The sequence below is a fragment of the Lampris incognitus genome, chromosome 11 (assembly GCF_029633865.1).
Source record: "Lampris incognitus isolate fLamInc1 chromosome 11, fLamInc1.hap2, whole genome shotgun sequence".
NCBI classification, from domain to species: domain Eukaryota; kingdom Metazoa; phylum Chordata; class Actinopteri; order Lampriformes; family Lampridae; genus Lampris; species Lampris incognitus.
The window spans coordinates 30,663,536-30,686,067 of record NC_079221.1 but is presented as its reverse complement, the minus strand read 5'-3'; the positions used below and the strand labels follow the sequence as shown (position 1 = coordinate 30,686,067).

The 22,532-nt window shown below is 41.0% G+C and overlaps 1 protein-coding gene across 1 annotated transcript; it reads left to right on the top strand.

Moving 5' to 3' along the window:
• The first annotated feature begins 1,628 nt into the window (after positions 1 to 1,628).
• Positions 1,629 to 20,843, top strand: LOC130120682 (sorting nexin-4-like). The gene is made up of 14 exons (XM_056289361.1): positions 1,629 to 1,754; positions 2,684 to 2,808; positions 5,062 to 5,203; positions 5,606 to 5,755; positions 5,971 to 6,018; positions 6,741 to 6,796; positions 7,120 to 7,192; positions 7,479 to 7,540; positions 9,245 to 9,310; positions 13,545 to 13,634; positions 13,820 to 13,919; positions 15,088 to 15,233; positions 17,400 to 17,514; positions 18,094 to 20,843. The coding sequence occupies exons 1-14, from the start codon at positions 1,665 to 1,667 to the stop codon at positions 18,139 to 18,141; spliced, it is 1,311 nt and encodes a 436-aa protein (XP_056145336.1). The 5' UTR covers positions 1,629 to 1,664; the 3' UTR covers positions 18,142 to 20,843.
• Positions 20,844 to 22,532: the final 1,689 nt, after the last annotated feature.

Sequence of the window (22,532 nt, the reverse complement as noted above, 5' to 3'; positions counted from 1 at the left end):
TCACTTTTGCAGTGGCTTTTTCAGAGTGTTGTGCTAGCTAGCTCCTGCTGCAAACTGTTAGCACTATGGGACTCCATGCTAACACTGACGCGCTCAATGTGAGAAGGAAGTCTTTGCACCTTGTTGCTTACATTGTTCGTCGTTTCTCCGGATTTTCTCTTCAGCCACCGAACCATGATGTTTGTATTTTGAACGGTTCACTTCACTCTTTGTTAGATTCTACTTAATTTTCACAATAGTCAGGAGGTCTTTGATATGAAAATCCTGTTATTGGAATGGAAGCTAACTAGGTAACCTAGGTAACACAGGCTAACTGAAGAGACATGACTCAAAACGCAGGTTTGCATTAGACAAATTGAACAAAATTCTTAGGCTTATTTAGGCTACATTTTGATTCACTTTTAATTTAGAAAACATTTAGAAAATAGCTGTACTCGTAACTTTGCATTGGAACGCAGATGGTGATTTGAGAAACAAGATTTTTTTGCAATCCTCCCACTTTGAGTATCACTGCTCTAAATCCAACAATCGCCCACCTGTCATGGAAAAACGAGTTAAGAAGAAGAAACCCACTTTATTTTTTAATTGTATTCTCACAATGAATTTGTTATATGCATTTAATCCACCCTATTGTATAGTAGCAGTGGGCAGCTGTAGCACCCGGGGACCAACTCCAGTTCTTTCCATCGCCTTGGTCAGGGGCACAGACGGGAGTATTAACCCCAACATGCATGTCTTTGATGGTGGGAGGAAACCCACGGAGACAGAGGTAGAACACGCAAACCCCACATAGAAAGGACCTGGAACAGCCTCGGGTTCGAACCCAGGACCTTCTTGCTATGAGACAACAGTGCTAACCACTGGGCCACCGTACTGTCCAAAAGTAACGATAAACTGAGATTCAGTCCTAACCCACATCCCATCATGAATTCGGGGTATTTGCAATGACGACTCGTCGCAGTTCTGCGGATCTCTAGAATGCCAACACGCTGCTTTCTGTTTCCGCTCCGGTTGAACCAATCCTGTTAAATGACAATATGCGTAGAACTTACACGTTCTTTTAGAATTACAAGGGAGTCCTCGTCTACTGTGTTATATATTGATTTTGGGGCTGGATGTAATAAAGTAGTCCAACCATATCACACGCAGGTGATACGTTCCGATTTAACATCCACATTTTTCAACAAATGAAATAGACCATTTATGACTCTTTTTTTAATAGACACGCACTTGGAAAAGTAAAAATTAAATCCTTTCAATGGAAATTAGTCAACTATTGAGCGGTCAGTCGAAAGGAAAAGTCCGAAACTAGAGCTGGTTTTGACTCACGAAGTTTTAGGTAAAACGAAAAGGCTTAATTAAAACATACCTATTTGGCGATTTATAATTATTGGATCATTTAGCCGAGCCTACTTTTGTTTGGTCATTATCATTTCTTTAATATAGTCACTTCGGATGTAGATACCGCACTCGTAGACAAATTATTTAGGTCAATTAGTAAAAAGCATGAATAGCTGAAATGAATGAATTGAAAGTTTGACAAAACGTCGGAAACGTCCGACGGGCGACGAGTATAAACTGTGGCAGTCCGGGTGTGAATTGCGCATGCGTGTAAGGTGGTCGTGCCAGCTGACAACACAACAGTACAAGTCGGGAGTTAGGCGATGATGTCTGACTCTGGAAGCGAAGAGGTCGCCGTGATCGGCAATACAGATATCACATCGGTGGAATCGGAGAATAACATCGTAAACACGGTAGAGCATCTTTACTATTTGTTGTGAAACTTTGTTTACAGTTTTTTCGCTCACTTCGACCAGTTAAAGGCTCGTTAAAACTCCCCTAGCTAGGCCTAGTTAGCTGATTGTAGAAACGATGCGAGTTAATAGTTTTTCTTCCACTTCTTCTAAAGAAGTTTCGAACTTGTCGAGAGCTGACAGTCTTTAAAGTTCAATTTCGCCATTAGCCGTGACCCCTGTTATCAAATGTGTCAAGTTAGCGAACGTTGCATTCGTTAATCGTTGTTCTGAGAGACTTCGGAAACTTTTAAGTTACTGTTAGCTTCCTAGCTAGCAAGCCCAACTTGGACGTCAGCTGTATTTGAACACGGTTTAGCAAACAAACTCGCCCCCTCGATGTGTAGTGCTTGTCGAGTGTTCACAACGTTATCTTCTGGTCTTTGCGAGCCTGGCTGGTGAGAACAGTCACACATTTATACTTTAAAAATGCATTCACATCCAAATGTATTACCGTAGTCCAATTGTGGCTGAAAAGCGTCTTCGATGGTAGGCTTGTGTCTCGTGATTTGCACGTTTGTCATGACCCCCTTTGTATATAAACACTATTTTATACCGAAGGGCGATGTGTCAAATTAATGAATGAGTGAATAAAGTTGAAGAAAATGTCTTTGGGTTGCTTATTTGTGCCCATTTGTCTTCATGCTGGTCTACCTTAGTTCTTGGCTTTCACTTTGTCTACACACATCCTTCTTTACCTGACTGTTTTTCTGGCTGTCACTCTTATCATTTTGCTTTTCTGTCTCCTCCCCTTCATCTGTCTATATCTATAAACCTGTGCCTTTCAGTGTCTGTCTCTACCTTCCTATCCACCTCTCTCCATCTTAATGTCTCTCACTGTGTCTGTCTCCATCCCTCATCCGGCCTCCCTCCTTTTCTCTGCGGGCTAGATGGTGGAGAGAGGGTCAGCTTTGCTGCGAAAGCTGGAGATAAATGTGACCGAAGCAGAGAAGAGGACAGGGAAAAATACAGTTAACATGCAGGAAACGTACACGGTCTACCTCATAGAAACACGGTAGGTCAACAAAAATATTTGGCCATTACTCATCAGCCTTTCTGTCCTTCTAAACCACTTCAGATATGAATCATATCCTGCCATCTCTTTGAGCAACATATACGTTGGCAATACTAGTGATATAAAAAGGTGTTACTACTATTTTTATCTTGATCTGCCTTATTTACATACCAAACGGCATCCATAACCTAAATTATCTGAGCTTATATATGTTTTCCTATACATATTTTTTCTCCCCAAGGTGAATGGTAGGCTTGCTGTTGTTGAAATCCCTTCACCTTGAGTCCTCCATTCTTTCTCCATTTTTATTTCATAAAACTATAAGAAACTATAAGAAAGTGTTTGGTATGTCCTGTAGTATAGGACTTACCAAACATTTTCTTATAGTTTGAAAGCCAGCTGTGTAACATATGCACCAGTCAGCCAAAACATTAAAACCACCGACAGGTTAGTGAATAGCATTATCTCGTTGCAATGGCACCTGTCAAGGGGTGATATATATTAGGCAGTAAGTGAACAGTCACTTCTTGACATTGATGTGTTGGAAGCAGGGAAAATGGGCAAGCATAAGGATCTGAGTGACTTTGACAGGGGCAAAATTGTGATGGCTAAACAACTGGGTAGGAGCATCTCCAAAAAGGCAGGTTTTGTGGGGTGTTATCAGTATGCAGTGGTCAGTACCTACTAGAAGTGGTCCAAGGAAGGACAACTGGTGAACCGGCATCAGAGTCATGAGCACCCAAGACTCGCTGATGTGCGTGGGGAGTGAAGTCTGGTCCGATCCCACAGAAGAGCTACTGTAGCTCAAATTGTTGAAAAAGTTCATGCTGGCTATGATAGACAGGTGTCAGAACACGCAGCGCATTGCAGCTTGCTGTGTTATGGGGCTGTGTAGTCACAGACCGGTTAGAGTATCCATGCTGACTGTCCACCGCCGAAAGCATCTACAATGGGCTCCGTTGGCGTCAGAACTGGACCATGGAGCAATAGAAGAAGGTGGCCTGGTCTGATAAATCACGTTTTCTTTTATATCATGTCGACCGCCAGGTGTATGTGTGTGTGTGTGTGTGTGTGTGTGTGTGTGTGTGTGTGTGTGTGTGTGTGTGTGTGTGTGTGTGTGTGTGTGTGTGTGTGTGTGTGTGTGTGTGTGTGTGTGTGTGTGTGTGTTGTCTACCCGGAGAAGAGATGGCACCAGGATACACAATGGTAAGAAGGCAAGCTGGCAGAGGCAGTGTGATGCTCAGGGCAATGTTCTGCTGGGAAATCTTGGGTCCTGGTATTCATGTGGATGTTACTTTGACATGTGCCACCTACCTAAATATCGTTGCAGAACAGGTACACCCCTTCATAGCAATGGTGTTCCCTGATAGCAGTGACCTCTTTCAGCAGGATAATGCGCCCTGTCACGCTGAAAAGGTTTTTCAGGAATGGTTTGAGGAACATGACAGAGTTCAAGGTGTTGCATTGGCCTCCAAATTCCCCAGATTGCAATCTGATCGAGCATGTGTGGGATGTCTGGAAAAACAAGTCCGATCCATGGAGGCCCCACCTCGCAACTTACAGGACTTAAAGGATCTGCTGCTAATGTTTTGGTGCCAGATACCAGAGGTCTTATTTAGTCCATGCCTCGGTGGGTCAGAGCTGTTTGGTGGCACAAGGGGAATCTACACATATAGGTATGTGGTTTTACTGTGGCGGCACGGGGGCGCAGTGGTTAGCGCGGTTATCTCAGAGCAAGAAGGTCCTGGGTTCGAGCCCCAGGGTTGTCCAACCTTGGGGGTCATCCCGGGTCATCTTTTCTGTGGAGTTTGCATGTTATCCCCATGTCTGCATGGGTTTCCTCTGGGTGCTCCGGTTTCCTCCCACAGTCCAAAGACATGTAGGTCAGGTAAATTGGCCATACTAAAATCGTCCCTAGGTGTGAATGTGTCAGCTCCTCTGATGGTCTGGCAGCATGTCCAGGGTGTCTCCCTGCCTGCTGCTCAATGACAGCTGAGATAGGCTCCAGCATCCCGTGACCCTGATTGGGATAAGTGGCTTAGATAATGGATGGATGGTTTTAATGTTTTGGCTGATTGGTGTATGTTAAGTATGGGAATTTGACATCTGGCACTGCAGGATACTGATTTAACCAGGTTGAAGCAATGCTGTAGCTGTATCTACTACTACAACAAATATATCTACTGAAACTGCTAATACCATTACATCTAGTACAATAAAAAATATTGAATTTTTATTTTGCCTTTTCCCCAGACCTGCTGAATCAGTCTCAGAGGGGGGTACCCCTGGTGCTCCGGATTCTTTGTGGAGACGCTACAGTGAGTTTGAGCTGCTCAGAACTTACCTTCTAGTCACCCACCCCTACGTCGTAGTCCCCCCTCTACCAGAGAAAAGGGTGAGTGCAAGTCTGTAAAACAGCAGGCAGGGGAATAAGTACAGAAGGAATATAGGGAGGAATATGAGATACATAGGGATGAATGAATGATAAAATATTTTATAGTGATCTTTTAACACTTCCAGGATCTGCAGTTTTAAGTATAACTCCTATGTAGTTACTGGAATATATCATTTGATGTTTAGTGGGAAATTCAGTTGCTTGTTTTTTTTGACTGGACCCACAGTATTGTAATCTCATATTGAAAAAAACTGAGATTCCATTGCCACTGCTAACTTTTCAAGAAAATTAAGAATAATCTCATTGAATGATAGAGGGCCAAAGCAAAAAATGTGCTTGTCCAGGCATGAGATGGGGTGACACTCACTTCCTGTTTTTTGTCTTGGTTTTTAACTCCTCTAGGCAGAGTTTGTGTGGCACAAGCTGTCAGCTGACAACTTGGATCCAGACTTTGTGGAGCGACGGAGAGTTGGCCTGGAGAATTTCCTGTTGCGTGTAGCATCACATCCTGTCCTCTCCAATGACAAACTCTTCTTCCTCTTTCTCACAGAAGTAAGCAGTTTATTACACACACGCACACAAAGTTCTCTAAACCATAAAAATCTTTCTTCCGTTGCACAAAAGCATATACAGCCTTGTACTTTGTAACAGTCTGCTCACCCACGAATCTTGGTGCCTTTTATGGTTTTCCTGCAGATGGTGGCATAAAAAACACCGCAAATACCATAATGTTGGTATTAAAAAGTTCTGTTTGTGTGTTTCCCCAGGAAAAAGGTTGGAGAGAGGCAGTTCTGGAGACAGGCTTCCAAGACAAGGTATTTCACTAACCACCACCTCTCAATACTTTTCTGAACACAGCATACAGTATAGTATAATCCAAAACTTACAGGTGCTGGTCTGACAGGCTGCAAACTTTGGCATTGTTGTCGAGAAAACTTGGATTGTTTTGTAGTTGCTATTTAAATGGTTAACTTTTCTGTTACAAGGTTATTTATGTGGGGCAGCACAGTGGCCCAGTGGTTAGCACTATTGCCTCACACCAGGAGGGTCCTGGGTTCGAGCCCTGGGGTTTTCCAACCTTGGGGGTCGTCCCAGGTCGTCCTCTGTGTGGAGTTTGCATGTTCTCCCCGTTTCTGCATCGGTTTCCTCCGGGTGCTCTACTTTCCCCCCACAATCCAAAGACATGTAGGTCAGGTGAATCGGCCATACTAAATTGTCCCTAGGTGTGAATGTGTGGGCCCTGTGATGGACTGGCAGCCTGTCCAGGGTGTCTCCCTGCCTGCCCCCCAATGACTGCTGGGATAGGCTCCAGCATCGTGCAACCCTGATTGGGATAAGTGGCTTGGATATTGGATGGAATGGATGGTTATTTAAGTCTTAGAGATGGATCTGAAAGCAACTACCTGTTTATAGAGCTGATGTAGCTGCAGGCTATATGTAAAATAAACTCTGTCTGCACTGTAAATAGCTGTCTTTCTCTTGTGTGCGTGCGTGCGTGCGCGTGCGTGCGTGCGTGCGTGTGTGTGTTTCCTACCAGGTTGATTCAAGGCTAAAGTCTTTGAGTGCCATGTTTAGAGTCAAGAACCCAGACAAGTAAGTCTTTGACATTGTGTGGATTATATTCTACTACATTTAAATCTGCAGAAACAGTTGCACACACAAACAGACGCACGCGCACACAATAATATCTTTGTATTGGGAATGAATGCAGCCAATGATATTCTGAAGCTGTCATTGAGGGTTGATTTGCCTTTCCATAGAGAAATATTCAAATTTACAGGAAGTCACTCTTCCTTTATTTCAGAGAGAGATGGTTGTGTACAAACACAAACAGAACCATGAATGTAAATATGTTTATAGACAGAATTGTACAAAAACAAACTGAAATACAGATTCTTAATGTATTTTTTCTCTAGACGATTCACAGAGCTGAAACAGTACAGCGATGAACTCAATAGCGTCATCTCTCAGTTGTTGAGAATTCGAGCAGTAAGACACAAAGCAGTGTTTTGAGATTGTTTGTGTGGGTTGTTTGCATGTTGCCTGTCCCAGTCCCTATCTTACCTGTTTGTCTTGTACAAATGCATAAAACATATATATTGTTAAAAATTAAATGCAGAAATAATGCCCTTTGTTTTCTTAACTACAGAAATCATGTTTTCAATGAATAATTTCATTACACTTTTCTTATTGTAGTGTAGTGGCTGTATAGGATCTTCACATACTCATATACCTGTCTGTCTGTTTGTGTGATTGCTTGTCTGTTTGTCCCCAGAGAGTAGCAGACAGGTTGTATGGTGTCTACAAGGTCCATGGTAACTACGGTAGAGTCTTCAGGTAGGAAACACACCTAGCTAGTGTAACGGGTGGTAAGGAATAGTTGGCTACATTCGGGGAGTAGGGGAAGAACTTTGTTTTTATCCTATGTTCATTTGTCATTCTGTCCCACATTAGTCCTCAGGCACCACTAGTTAGATTTTACAGAAACTATAGGCTAACTTTTTTTTTTCTTATTTTTTATAAACATAACCTCCAGAAAATGTTGTTGGGAATCATTAAGAATTGTACAAACAAACTTTACTGATTGCTTCCATGTTGAGAAACGTACCACTTTGGTGAACATCTTCAGTGGCTTTCAAAACAGTCCAATGGCGCAAATGTTTAAGCCATCAAAAACCATGATATATCTCCTCAGCACAAGTCCACCTTTCATAGTCTCTCCCACATCTGCATTAGTTTAATACAACTTGACTGTCACTAATGCTACGAAAGTTCCAGGCTACAGGATTTTCCACTTCTTACAAGTGTGGAAGTTCACAGATGATTGGGATATATTGCATCAACTGCAAAAAAAAAAAAAAACACTTCCAAATCAAATTGGATTTTGCCCCAATTTGAAACATTCTTACTACACTGAAAATAGAAGATATGTGTGACTGTACCTGTAACTCACCTCTTCAAGAACTACTACCCTGTTACTTGTTCTTAGCACTTATTGTAGTCACTCAGTTAAAAAACAAAAAAAAAATCTCTTTCTTGCGCTTTTACTTTAGCACTGGTTTTGCTCTTAAATGCTTGTTTAGATGCACTTATGACCTCTGATGACTAGTAGTTCTCCTGATTTCCTACGTTAAATGCACTTATTTTAAGTCGCTTTGGATGAAAGCGTTGGCTAAATGACTGTAATGTAATGTAACGTGCCATTCTTGAAAAGGAGATATTATCAGGGCCTTTGCAGGCTTAAGAGTACCCCAATTGTGTTGATTGTGGGCTGTCGAAGCCCAGCAAGAAAATTCAGCAAAGGGGAGTTTCTCAGTGCTGATCCGATAAGTGTAGTTTTGTTTGTATGATTCTAAATGTTCAACAATGTTTTAATGAGGCAAAAAAAAAAGCTGGGCCAATCCTTTAAGAAACACTGCTCACAGGACTCTTGATAGGCTCAAGGGGGATCTATGAAGTGTTGTCCTTGTACTGAGTGCAAAAAGTGAAAAAACTTCAGATAGTCTCTGTAGTATGAAATGGGTCATTGCTGCATATGCTATGGGAGATAGCTGCTTGATAGTAAATGTTAATGAATTTCTCATACTGTAGCTACATCATCACTTCACATCATATTCTGTTATTGCACTGTATTATACTGACATGAATTATGATGCTTGTGTCTGTCTCTTTCCAGCTCCTGTATGAGCTAAATAGACGGAATCCCGAGAAGTTCTATATTTTAAACCTGGTTAAAACTGTTTTTAATATTACTCTGCAATGTCAGCTATTGAATTTCTTCTTTTTTTTTTTATTTTTGGTAATTCATGAAACAAATTTAAAAACGCAGGGGAAAAGGAATAAAGGCTTTATTGGCCAAATCCCATAACCCTATAGTTTCAAGTGGTAGCTGCCTCTTCGTCTGGCAATCTTTTATTCAGAAAAGGTTTATAAAATCACCAAAATTGAGATTGAAAATGTGTTGTGTTAACAGAGGTATTTATTATATGGAACGATGGGAACGGTAAACTTAAATATTTTGTGTTCTGTTATGTTCACCAGTGAGTGGAGTGCTATTGAGAAAGAGATGGGAGACGGACTTCAGAGTGCTGGCCATCACATGGACACGTAAGGAATGGACACACACACACTAGAGATGCACTGATTGAGCGGGCAGTGAACGGAATTGGCCGATATTCAGCTTGATTGGCCATGACCGGTGACCGGCTGGTCAGTCTTAAGATGATATCCGATTCTGTGCCAGTCAACTTAACATGCACGCACCGCACGATGGTTCATGTTGCACACACAATGGCACAGACAATAATGTCACACACACACACACACGCTATAACATGTCATCGCAAACCGTCATTTACTTGGGGAAAGTAAAAAGATATTAGATAAAGTGGGATATACTGTAAATCATTTTCAGTTGGATTTTTTTCTACAAAAGAGCTCTGCCCAGTAACTTTGGAGCACTTTTTTATTTTGAGATTTTTTTGAGTGAGAATGAGAAGGTCCTGTACCCTGGTGCAGTTTTGGATAAAATGTACAAGTTATTTAATAGTCAATGTTTTATCGCAAAAGCATAATTGAAATTTCCATTGAAGAAAAGTTACAAAAATGTTTTTGTATGCTGTCAATTATAGTTCTAAGGGGAAAAAAAGGAATTGGCAGGTCAGATTTTTACAAAATAGGACTTGGCCAAGAAAATTGCAATCAGCGCATCTCTAAAACACACACACGCACACACACACATAAATCTCAAATGTGAGTAAAAAGAAAAGTATAATGGTCTAAATATTTAATATCTATGCCATTGCAGATTAATTTTGTCCTTATTCAATTTGAAATAATAAATACTAGCCACCTAATCAGTTGGCTGATAGCAGGCTTGCACTTATGTGTAAATTCAAATAAATATTCGGTAACACTTTAGTATGGGGAACGTAGTCACCATTAATTAGGTGCTTATTAGCATGCAAATTAGCAACATGTTGGCTCTTAATTGGTCATTATTACGTACTCATTAATGCCTTATTCTGCATGGCCTTATTATACAACCAGTAAGCCATTAACTATGAGTTTTCCCTCTATAACCTCAGAATTATTGCTTATTAGTAGTACCATGTCAATATGCTTTGCTTAGTAAGGACTTTATAAGGTGGTAGTACCACAAGAAGAGTTATTCTCCCTTACTAACACTTAATGAATATGGTCTGTTCTTACATAACAAAACACAAAACTACAAGTGTTAATAGTGTTAAATTACTGTAAATTAAGTTTTTGTTACTTAGAATATGTTCCCCATACTAAAGTGACATCTTGATCATTACTAATTCACTAGTAATTAAGTTTTTTTATGTTCCCCATACTAAAGTGTTACCAAATATTCATACATACAACATAAAACATATTACATAAAACAAAAAGTTGGTTACGTGTTTTTATTTAGAAATTTAATCATACCCACATATTCAGGGGTAAGTATCTAACACAGACTATTCACTGTTTGCGTCACAACTGTGAAGGACCTCCATCCATCTATCCATCCATTATCCAAACCGCTTATCCTGCTCTCAGGGTCGCGGAGATGCTGGAACCTATCCCAGCAGTCACTGGGCGACAGGCGGGGAGACGCCCTGGACAGGTCACCAGGCCATCAGAGAGCTTCTTCATCGACAATACTACCAATAAATGCTAAAATAAAATGTATCTTATAATGTAGCAGATTATTACTTTATGTGATATCTGACTGACAAGATTACTACTACTACTACTACTACTACTACAACTTTCGGCTGCTCCCGTTAGGGGTTGCCACAGCAGATCATCTGTTTCCATTTCTTCCTGTCCTCTGCATCATCCTCTGTCTCACCAGCTACCTGCATGTCTTCCCTCACCACACACTGATAAGATTACTACTATAATAATAATAATGATAATTATAAATATAAATATAACCCGATGCCTTCTACCAGTCTCCTTTCCCGAGGTCTGGCTGAAAGAATCACCATGACAGTCACCGGACCAGGTTTAACACCCATGGTTCCTGGTGTGAAGGACCTGTCGGGTTAAAATACTGATAATTCCTTTAATGTAGGCATGAGGTCCAATTACAACTCAAGCTCATAAAATCACAGGGTAAACAAACAAAAAGCAAGTCTATGCATTTTACTTGGAAATAGTCTGTGTCCTTTGATGCGGTCTTTTCACAGTTATGCGTGGGCTGAGAAGACCTGTGTGCAGTGACAACACTTCGATCAAACATTCAAATCGGTCAAACATTCATTAAAATCTTAATCAATATGGTAAAAACAACACAGGAAATCCATGGGTCGATTGCTCATGTGCATCCCTAGTATGTGTATGTGTGCAAGCAAACCAGTCTGAAAATGCATGCGTATAATAAGAGGCAGGGACTATTGAGCCATGAAAGTTCATCCTTACGTAACTGCAGTGATCAATCTTATCACATTGATGTGCGTAGTATTTTATTTATTCATTCAAATTAAACCTAGGAAATGTTGTAAAGTATCACATACAGTGCATCCGGAAAGTATTCACACCCCTTCACTTTCCCCACATTTTGTTATGTTACAGCCTTATTCCAAAATGGAATAAATTTCTTTTTTTCTCATCAATCTACACACAATACCCCATAATGACGAAGTGAAAAAGGTTTTGTAGAAATTTTTGCAAATTTATTAAAAATAAAAAACTGAAATATTGCATGTACATAAGTATTCACACCCTTTGCTATGACACTCAAAATTGAGCTCAGGTTCATCCTGTTTCCACTGATCATCCTTGAGATGTTTCTATATCTTGATTGGAGTCCACCTGTAGTAAATTCAGTTGATTGGACATGATTTGGAAAGGCACACACCTGTCTATATAAGGCCCCACTGTTATCAGTGCATGTCAGAGCAGAAACCAAGCCATCAAGTCAAAGGAATTGTCTGTGGACCCCCCGAGACAGGCTTGTATCGAGGCACAGATCTGGGAAAGGGTACAAAAGAATTTCTACAGCTTTGAAGGTCCCGAAGCGCACAGTGGTGTCCATCATTCATAAATGGAAGAAGTTTGGATTCACCAGGACTCTTCCTAGAGCTGGCTGCCCAGCCAAACTGAGCAATCGGGGGAGAAGGGCCTTGGTCAGGGAAGTGACCAAGAACCAGATGGTCACTCTGACAGAGCTCCAGCATTCCTCTGTGGAGATGGGCGAACCTTCCAGAAGGACAACCATCTCTGCAGCACTCCACCAATCAGGCCTTTATGGTAGAGTGGCCAGACGGAAGCCTCTGCTCAGTAAAAGGCACATGACCGCCCGCTTGGAGTTTGCCAGAAAGCACCTAAAGGACTCTCAGACCATGAGAAACAAGATTCTCTGGTCTGATGAAACCAAGATTGAACTCTTTGGCCTGAATGCCAAACGTCACGTCTGGAGGAAACCAGGCACCTCTCATCACCTTGCTAATACCGTCCCTACAGTGAAGCATGGTGGTGGCAGCATCATGCTGTGGGGATGTTTTTCAGCGGCAGGAACTGGGAGACTAGTCAGGATCGAGGGAAAGATGAATGGAGCAAAGTACAGAGAGATCCTTGATGAAAACCTGTTCCAGAGCGCTCAGGACCTCAGACTGGGCGAAGGTTTACCTTTCAACGCGACAATGACCCTAAGCACACAGCCAAGACAACGAAGAAGTGGCTTCGGGACAAGTCTGTGAATGTCCTTGAGTGGCCCAGCCAGAGCCCAGACTTGAAAACCATTGAACATCTCTGGAAAGACCTGAAAATAGCTGTGCAGCGACGCTCCCCATCTAACCTTACAGAGCTCGAGAGGATCTGCAGAGAAGAATGGGAGAAATACCCCAAATATAGGTGTGCCAAGCTTGTAGCTTCATACCCAAGAAGATGTGAGGCTGTAATCGCTGCCAAGGGTGCCTCAACCAAGTACTGAGTAAAGGGTGTGAATACTTATGTACATGCAATATTTCAGTTTTTTATTTTTAATAAATTTGCAAAAATTTCTACAAAACCTTTTTCGCTTTGTCATTATGGGGTATTGTATGTAGATTGATGAGAAAAAAAGGGAATTTAATCCATTTTGGAATAAGGCTGTAACATAACAAAATGTGGGGAAAGTGAAGGGGTGTGAATACTTTCCGGATGCACTGTATATCTGCACATAATTGCAGTTTTTTTTTCTAGTGTTTTATTATTTGTGATGTTACTGGAGTATATAAAGTTTTATTTTTTTAGTGAAGCAGTGGTTGCAGATGAATGTTGTCTGTTTGTTAGGGGAAACTTTTTATTTACACGCACGGACAGTGGTTTTCTACGTGTGTACACCCAGGTATGCTGCATCAGTAGATGACATTCTGGAGGAAGAGGAACACTATGCTGACCAACTGAAAGAATACCTTTTCTACACAGATGCAGTCAGGTAGCTTGCTTGTGTGTGTAAAATATAACAGAATTATACTCAACAGAAACCACTCATGTTAACAAACCAACATAAGCTATTGCTGAGAACAAAATATGCAGGAGCTCTGTGTCTTGGTCAAAGGTGCTGTTTTTCTGCTTTAAAACTTTGTGATAATAGCCTTGTGTCTTTTTGCATTTCTGTAGATCAGTATGTAAGAAGCATGAATTGATCCAGTATGAACTGGAAGTGGCAGCTCAGGACCTGGCCAATAAGAAGCAACAACGAGAAGAACTGGCAACTGGGGTTAGACACACACACACACACACACACACACACACACACACACACACACACACACACACACACACACACACACACACACACACACACTGATCTGATCACTTTTTCAGTTACTGGCACACATTGGTCTAGTCTCCTTCACACTGTCTCTGACACGTGTGTGCACACACACACCTGTCTGGTCTCTCTTTTTCAGACAAACACAAAGGTAAACACATGCAAATACACAAACATGCATATATGCACAGGTCTAACGTTCACCATCATACATACATGATGCATGCATTAATACACACGACAAAATTATCATCACTCCGTCTTTAAATCTTGAAATGTTTTGAGAAAAACAGATGTTACAGCCCATCTGCTGTCATTTTTAATGTGGTTTAGAATAAAGGAAATCATTTTACTGTAGAGAAGTCAGTACTTGTGTGTAGCAGTTGCAGCTAGGGATGTCGCAGTGTGAAATTTTGATGGTGAATTATTGTCACGAGGGATTATCAGTATTTTTTGTTTTCTAAGGATAGGGGGCTAATTTAATATGCAACACTATGGAGCGTAAAAGATACAACAATGTTATTAAACATTTTTATCGTATTTGTCACAGTTTTTTGGGTTTTTTTTTTTTAAACGTGAACCTGCATTGTATTGCAAGCATATAGCCTAAACATGGTTGGGGAAACCGGGTACATTACAGATTACCTGTAATTGCCTATAAGTGATGCCTATTCCCACAAAAACAACTTGAAATAAAAGTAGTATTACACTCACACAGCACCAGTCCACTGTGAGCTCCTCCAGCCAGGCCAAGCTCTATGTTGTATAACGTTAGCCTGGCTAGCGTGTTTTGCTGAACTAACCAGGAACACTGCACACACAAACGTGTGACTCACTTGCGAAAGGATTTTTTTTACAGGGTGAACACGAGACTGAATTAATATTAACTTAGACAGTTTGTAAACTGACATCTCCAGTTGCGATTGTTATGAAACTGATTAGTTTCAACATCCCTAGTTGCTACACAGGATATGGATTGTAAAATTGGATTTCGTAGAAAGCCAATCACAAATCAGTTTGAGGTGTGCAGAATAAGGGTCACAGAGATAAATAAAGAGAAATGCTGTATCACAATTATTTGTGTGTGTGTGTGTGTGCGTGTGCGTGTGTGTAGACAGTGCGTGTGTTCTCTTTGAAGGGTATGACCAGTAAGCTGTTTGGCCAGGAGAGCCAGGAGCAGAGAGAGAGCCGGCTTGCAGCCCTTGAGCTCAGCATCCAGGAAGGAGAGCAGGCCCTCAAAGAAAAGAACGCAGAATGCCAGTGAGTTTGCTACACATTGCTCAACCTCAGCCTATCCCCAACCTTCTCCTCCTCTCACCTTAACCAGGACTTTATACTCACCCGCCACATACGCATACACACAGACAGACGTTCTCATATTTATGCCTTGCTAGCGTCAAAGGAGTTGCATTGTGATCTGCTCCAGAGGAGAACGCTAGCAATAATGCAGACACACCAGGAGCATTCTCTAAAATGCCACCTACAGCTGAGCATACTTTGTAAGCTTTGTTTTACACTCGGTAAGTGCCTCAATAAATTCTCTGTTTGTTTTTTTTTAGACTGCTTTAAACGTTATTACTCTCTCTCTCTCTCTCTCTCTCTCTCTCATCATTACAGGCAGTGGCAGTCGACTGTCCTTTTAATCTAGTGAACAGAGCCAATGTTCATATCCAACTTTTTGAACTGATATTGGAGTATTCATTAACAACGAAATGATGATTAGTTGTATATAAAGTTCTGCTTTAATGACATGGGAATATGAAATCTGCACTGAATTTCATTAGTCTATGTGAGAAAACCTGCTTGCAGCACGCAGAGAAAATAGACTCAACGCAAAAACTATATTGTGCAACTGTGTCCTGAGTGCGGCGCTTCTTAGGGTGTTTGTTGTGTTCACTCTCATCGGTTAACAAGGACAGCAGGTTGAACTGTGAGCCGTTCCACGAGTGCGCCACCTCTGGTGTGTTCAGATCCCTATCCTATTTGGAGATTAAATTATCTTCTGCCTTCACTTTTAACTTCTTATTCTTACGTAAAGAGCATTGCATTGCATTTTAATGTGCAAACATTGTCCTCTACATGTATTGATTGATTTATTGAGTGGTATCTAAACACTTACCAAACATTCTCTCCCTTTCACTTAGTACAGTTATTATTCGAAATGTCTCCCACTCACTATCCTTTTCTTTTTATCACTTTTTTTTTAACCTCCTGCCCATAAGTGGTTTTAAAGGGGCTGAGGTGGCCAGTGCCACCCCTACAATTTGATATGCCACCCCAACATTTCTGCCACGTCATTGGCGTCCACTTCGCTGTGGGGCGGGTGTTTGGCCAGCATGTTTGTTTCTGCTGAGACACTCTACCATGCCTGTATGTCTGGTCTGTCCCGCTTTGCCTCAAGAGACTCTTGAAAACAAAGTATCCCTTCCACAGAAAACTTCAGCTGCGCAGCAGATTCAGGCTATTCCCACTCCCTCCCTCCCTGAAGTTGTGATGTTAATGAGACTGCTACATTAATAGCGATTTTTCAGTTTCTCCAGTCCACTAATTCTGCCCTGATATAGCCACATAATGCATCGGCAAATATTTTTGTAAACTGAAAGTTCAATTTTAACCTTGAAAGATTAGAGCTGCTCTGATTGCTCAGACTATTTTCTATCAGCAGAGCTGTACGTGCCCCCATTTTTCTTCCTCCCTCCCTCTCTCTCTCTCGCTTTCTCTCTCTCTCTCTCTCTCTCGCTGTCAACTGCCAGTCTTGCCCTGTTTTTATCCCCGTCTTGATCTACACCCTGTGAGCATGCTCCTTCATAGGGATTTAACGCTTTAGAGCTTTTCACAATTTGCAACAAATCAATGCATTGAGAAGCAGGGTTTGGCAATATGTTGATATTACATCTATCGTGATATGAGACTAGATGTCTGGGATTTTGGATATCGTAAGAAGTGTTGTCTTTGCGTGGTTTTAAAGGCTCCATTACAGTAAAATGATGTAATTTTTTGAGCTTACCAGACTGTTCTAGCTGTTCTATTATTTACCTTTCCTTACTTATTTATTATAAAGGCATTACTGATGATTATTTATCAAAAATCTGATTGTGTAAATGTTTTGTGAAAGCACCAATAGTCATCCTCACCCACAATATCGATATTGAGGTATTTAGCCCGACAATATCATGATATTTGATTTTGTCCCTCATGCGCAGCCCTATTAAGGTTTTTGGTAAGATATTCCCCTCAAATTTGGAGTATGCCCATTATGCTGATCTACCCCTTCTCTACACGTGACTCTACCCCTCTCTACATGTGACTAACTGTGTGTCACTGCCAGCTCTGGAATGTGCATTCAAAAAGGAGTACATGCTGCACTGCCATTCAAAAAGGGGAATTAAAAAGAAAAGTAATTAAATATATGTTTTTGTCTCCCAGAGAATTTGTGCGGACAGCCTGGGAAGACATAGAGCGCTTTAAGGAACAGAAAGACAGAGATTTGCGGGAGGCTCTTATCAGCTATGCTATCATGCAGATCAGCATGTGTAAGAAGGTAAAAAGTGTGTGTATGTGTGTGCGTGTGTGTGTGCACGTGTGCCTTTTATGAGGGTAAAATCATGGCAGCTGTTGAATTAAAAGTAGAAGGCTTTTTACTCAATCTCACTCCAGCTGTGTATATATTGTACAGAGCTCAGCATGTTCCTGCGCATATCACTGTTTTAGTTTGAGCTCAATTTCTTTTATTTATGTCATGTAGATACTATTTATTTTAAATTATATTACAACAGAATCCATACATCTATTTGTTTCATATACTTTTTTTCTTTTACATAAAGAATGGGAATTCAAACAGATTCTGCTTCTGAATTTGATGTGCTGATGTTTTAAGCCACGCAGAGGGCTTGAAACCCAAATGTCTTTTTGTGGCAACTGTGACAGGCCATTGGCATCTGTTGTTGTTGTATGCTTGTGAACAATTCACTATAATCTAGTACTACTGAGCCAGGCTTTGGTTAAAAAGTCTTTTGTCCCTTTAGATTGGCAAGTTTTACCTTCCCATCTGCCTGATTTTTAGTTTGTGATGGTTGTTTGTTCGCTCTCTGTCTCACTCTTGACTTTTTCACTGTTTTAGGGAATTCAGGTTTGGTCCAATGCCAAGGAGTGTTTCAACAAGATGTGAGATGTCCCTTGACCAATCGGTTTTACAGACACCTAAGCAACTAGCCAATCAGATTGTTCTGATCAGATTTTGGCCTTTGGCCATTCATTTTACTGCAATCCCAAAGAGATGAATGGTGAGAGGACAGAGGCCACTATATTGTTGCTATATTAAAGAAGTTCCTGAGGATTTACTTGCACTCAAAAACACACTGAGATTAAGACAATAATTTCTTTTTGGTTCTATTTTGAAAAATGGAATTTATCTATGCTTTGTAGATCCAAGTGTGTTTTCGTTACAACACACCTTCCATTATGCTGCCCACAGGTTTAAGTATCAAAGAAGTTCCACTTACTAATTCCTCTGTTGTCTTAGACTGAACATTTTCATTTGCCTCTGGAAATTTAACAGTACAGATCAGGGAGGACTCTAAAATGAGTGCCAAGATCATTGGTTTTCTCTCGGCCTTGCTTGGTTGAGTGATGCGTAAAATTTACCTCACTAGATATTTGTAGTGAGAAACTGGACATTTCAATTAGTAATGAACCTTTTTTTGTTGCCTTGCTTGGTGAATCAATTGTTTTATGAGATTTTTTTCCCCAATTTAATCAATTATACGTCAAGGGTTTTCACACTAACACTCGTGCTCGCAAAAAAAAAAATCCTCATTACAATTTCAGTACCAGAGACCTGCTTCTTTGCTTCTGGTTTGGTCTAAGTTAATAGTTTTTGGCAATCATACATACAATATTTAGAGAAAATCCTAAATAAAATATCTGGTCAAGAATTTGTTTAAAAAAAAAAGAAGAGATTCACCTTTTTTCTATATATCCCGATTAACAAAGAAAGCTGGTCATTTGCACAAAATGATGAGCAAGCCCCTTTGCTTAACTGCAACAATCAATTGTTGCATAGACAAGGCTCAAAAAGTCAGCTTAAGAGCCCCCATTCACCTGCACATCTTAGAATGGGAGCATCCCCAAAGCGCTCAAAACATAAGTAGGGGTGTCCATTGAATTGCAGGTGCTGAGGAAGTCTGATGTTTGGCATTCAGCTTCTTAAGACTTTAATTCATGGATTACATATCATGGGGTGGTTCGATCAACATTTAGGACCTCGGAGTCAAACATTAAACTTGATCCCATGAAATTGCGTTAATACTTGGTGTCAGACAGAGATCCACAACTAATCTTGTAATCCATTGTAGGTTCTGATCCATTATTAAAAACTAGGTTATAGAGGACGGTACTGGACCAAAGTTGTTTGACACAGTCACAACATATTTCCTTTGTTTCATATACATTTCCTCACACTGACATCAATCGTGCTGTTTTTTGCTAAAATAACAAGTGCCAAAGTGCTATTGACCAAATGCATAGAGGTGATTGGGGAAAAAAAATGGCGACAGAGAACAAGCTTTTGTTAGTCTTGCTAGTTGGTGGTAATTTCTTGCTGAACATGCAGACAAATAATGAGTCGTACATTCTGTATATTGAAATCACCAAGACCAATTCGCACAATTTGGATAATAGTCGAACCTCCTTCACCTGGACTCCACAAAGGAGAGACCACTTTGGAGGACTGAAACACACACACACAACTACCTGATCTACTAGTGTGAATCTTTCACGGTAATTGTTGAAGAACAGTTGATCACAGATTTAGATGTTTACGCCTTTTTCTAAAGATGAATCTCCGTAGCCTTAATTTGTAAATCGTTTGTTTTGTATATGTTGCAAGAGCGGCTGAACAGGAAGGTAGATAGGTCATCTGTTCACACCGTCTTAGTGCCTCATCTTCTCTCATGGGTCCAGGACATTTTTTTTTTTGTGTCGCTACATATGAAGGGAATACGCGATGGCAGAGTACAAAAATTGCAGGTGCACATTTTCACCACTTGGTATGCAGTAAGACCAATCAGATTTTTTCCTGCTGATGCATTACATGCCCAGACTACACCTACTGTCATTTGTCTTTGTGAGATATCCATTCCAGGGAAGATGACTTTTGTAAACATGGTTGCAAAGTGGAACTGGAATTACAGAGAAAGAAGGAAGTCCTGCAGAGATTATTGTCCTCCGGTGAATCCTATCCTTTGAGAAATGTTACAAGCATATAACCATAATCTTTACTAAAAATACGGTTTGAAAAATCCAGGATTGGGGCTTTAATGTGTGTTATAATGGACACATAAGATGACTTATTTTAATGTTTATGTAATCATTGTGGCAAGACACTAATAAACTCTTGTTTCTTTTTATGTTATTTTGAGTTGAATTTTTTTGAATTCTATAATTGCATCCAGGGGAAAGATGGGGACAGAAAGAGGGGGATAAAAATTGAGCTTTTAACACAGGACACCTTGCCAGATAAACCAGTAGTCTTGCTAGAACTTTGGTCATCACTTTTGTTTTATGAAGCCAAAGTTATAAATCAGAAATTGCCGTAGACAACAGGTTTTTTTTTTTAAAGTTCACTTCTGTTCTAGTAAAAACCGAGTAATGCAGAGCTGGTTTGTGTAAACTGAAACGTTTCTATTGTCAATGCACTTACTTTGTTACTTTAGCACATGCTAATAAAAATAACAATACAATTTACATGTACAGTGCTTTTTTAAAATCTCAGACGCTTATGTATGTTAAAGAAACAACACACCAAAAGCATAAAACACAATCACATTAAAAGCAATTCTGAAGAGGTGAGTTTTGATGTGAACATGGACAGATGAGTGCAGTCTCTGATGGGTTTGGGGAGGGAGTTCCAGAGGGAGGGGGCCGCTATGGAGAAAGCTCTGTTGTCCCAGGTCCAGTGCTTGGACCTGTATGGTGGAGACAGGAGGTTGACATTGGAGGGGCGAAGGCTGTGAGAAGGAGTATGGTAATGGAGCAGGTTGGTGAGGTAGGAGGGAGCCTGGTTATGGAGGGCTATGTGAGTGAGAAGAGGGACTTTGGATTGCATCCATTGTGGGACACCACAATGTCCACACCAGCCATGTGGTGAAAAAAGGCATAGCAACGCCTCTTTCACCTCAGGCAACTGAAGAAGTTCAGCATGGGGCCCAGGATTCTACGGGCCTTCTACAGAGGCACAACTGAGAGCGTCCTCACGATGCATCACTGCCTGGCATGGGAACTGTACTGTCCACAACTGCAAAACACTGCAGAAGTTGTGCGGACAGCCCAGGACATCAGTGGATGTGAGCTTCCCTCCATCCAGGACATATACCATGGACGCTGTGTCAGCAAAGCCCGTAGGATTATCAAAGACCTCAGCCACCCCAACTATGGACTGTTCCAGCTGCTACCATCAGGCAAGTGGTACCGCAGCCTCAAAGCTCGGCCCAGTAGGCTCTGGAACAGCTTTTTCCACCAAGCAACCGGGCTTTTGAACAAAGAACATTAAAGACACTAAGCCTGCTGCTGGACTGACTGGTACTGACCTATGGTCTTCAGTGGATCATCAGTTTACACACACTCACACAGACATAGCTTGGCATACACAAACACACAAATATACAAACAACTACATACACATATGCACATTTATTAAGGCTGAGCCTACACACACACACACACACAGCACCCTACATAATATTTATTATTATTACTGCTTTTTTGTTCTGTTGTTATTTATTACTATTGTTGCTGCAGTGTTGAGCTGAAACACAATAATTTTACACTCTTGTACTTGTATAATGAGACGTAACCAATAAAGAATCTTGAATCTTGAATTCTTGATGGGGACCCAGTAGAGGACAGGGGTGATGTAGTTATGAGAGCGAGAGTGGGAGCTGGCGAGCAGCAGAGTTCTGGATGTACTGGAGTTTGTTTAGAACGTGGGAAGATGAGCCATAGAGAATGCTGTTGCAGTATTCAATTCTGGATGTGATGATGGCATGGATCAAAGTTTCAGCAGCAGAGAAGAAGAGTGGTGGGCGGAGACGAGCCATGTTTTTTCGGTGGAAAAAAGGCAGTTCTGGTGATTTGATTGACGTGTTTAAAGGGGAGATTACTTTCAAAAATTATTCCAAGGTTACGGATTTGTTGGGAGGGAGGCAGAGTGCAGTTATTGATGGCAAGGCAAACGTGAGTGGTTTTGGTAAGGGATTTGGGACCAATGATGATCATGTCAGATTTATCACAATTTAGTTTGAGAAGTTGGCTTGCATCCATGATTTGATTTCAGAGAGGCAGTTTGTCAGACTGTAGTAAATTGTAGTGGTGATGGATTTAGTGGAGACGTAGAGCTGGACGTCATCGGTGGAACTGGAGACCATGAGGATGTATGATGTTACCAAGGGGGAGCAATATTACATATTTGTGAGTGGCAAAATTATGTGAGCCTCTAGGATTAGCAATTAATTTGAAGGTGAAATTAGAGTCAGGTGTTTTCAACCAATGGGATGACAATCA

What these genes read in the sequence shown, in the direction of transcription:
- LOC130120682 (XM_056289361.1), top strand. Translation starts at nt 1,665, where the DNA reads ATGATGTCTGACTCTGGAAGCGAAGAGGTCGCCGTGATCGGCAATACA. An exon ending in GTCTACCTCATAGAAACACG is followed by an intron (nt 2,809 to 5,061) that starts GTAGGTCAACAA and finishes CCTTTTCCCCAG; the next exon opens with ACCTGCTGAATCAGTCTCAG. An exon ending in AGATCAGCATGTGTAAGAAG is followed by an intron (nt 17,515 to 18,093) that starts GTAAAAAGTGTG and finishes TCACTGTTTTAG; the next exon opens with GGAATTCAGGTTTGGTCCAA.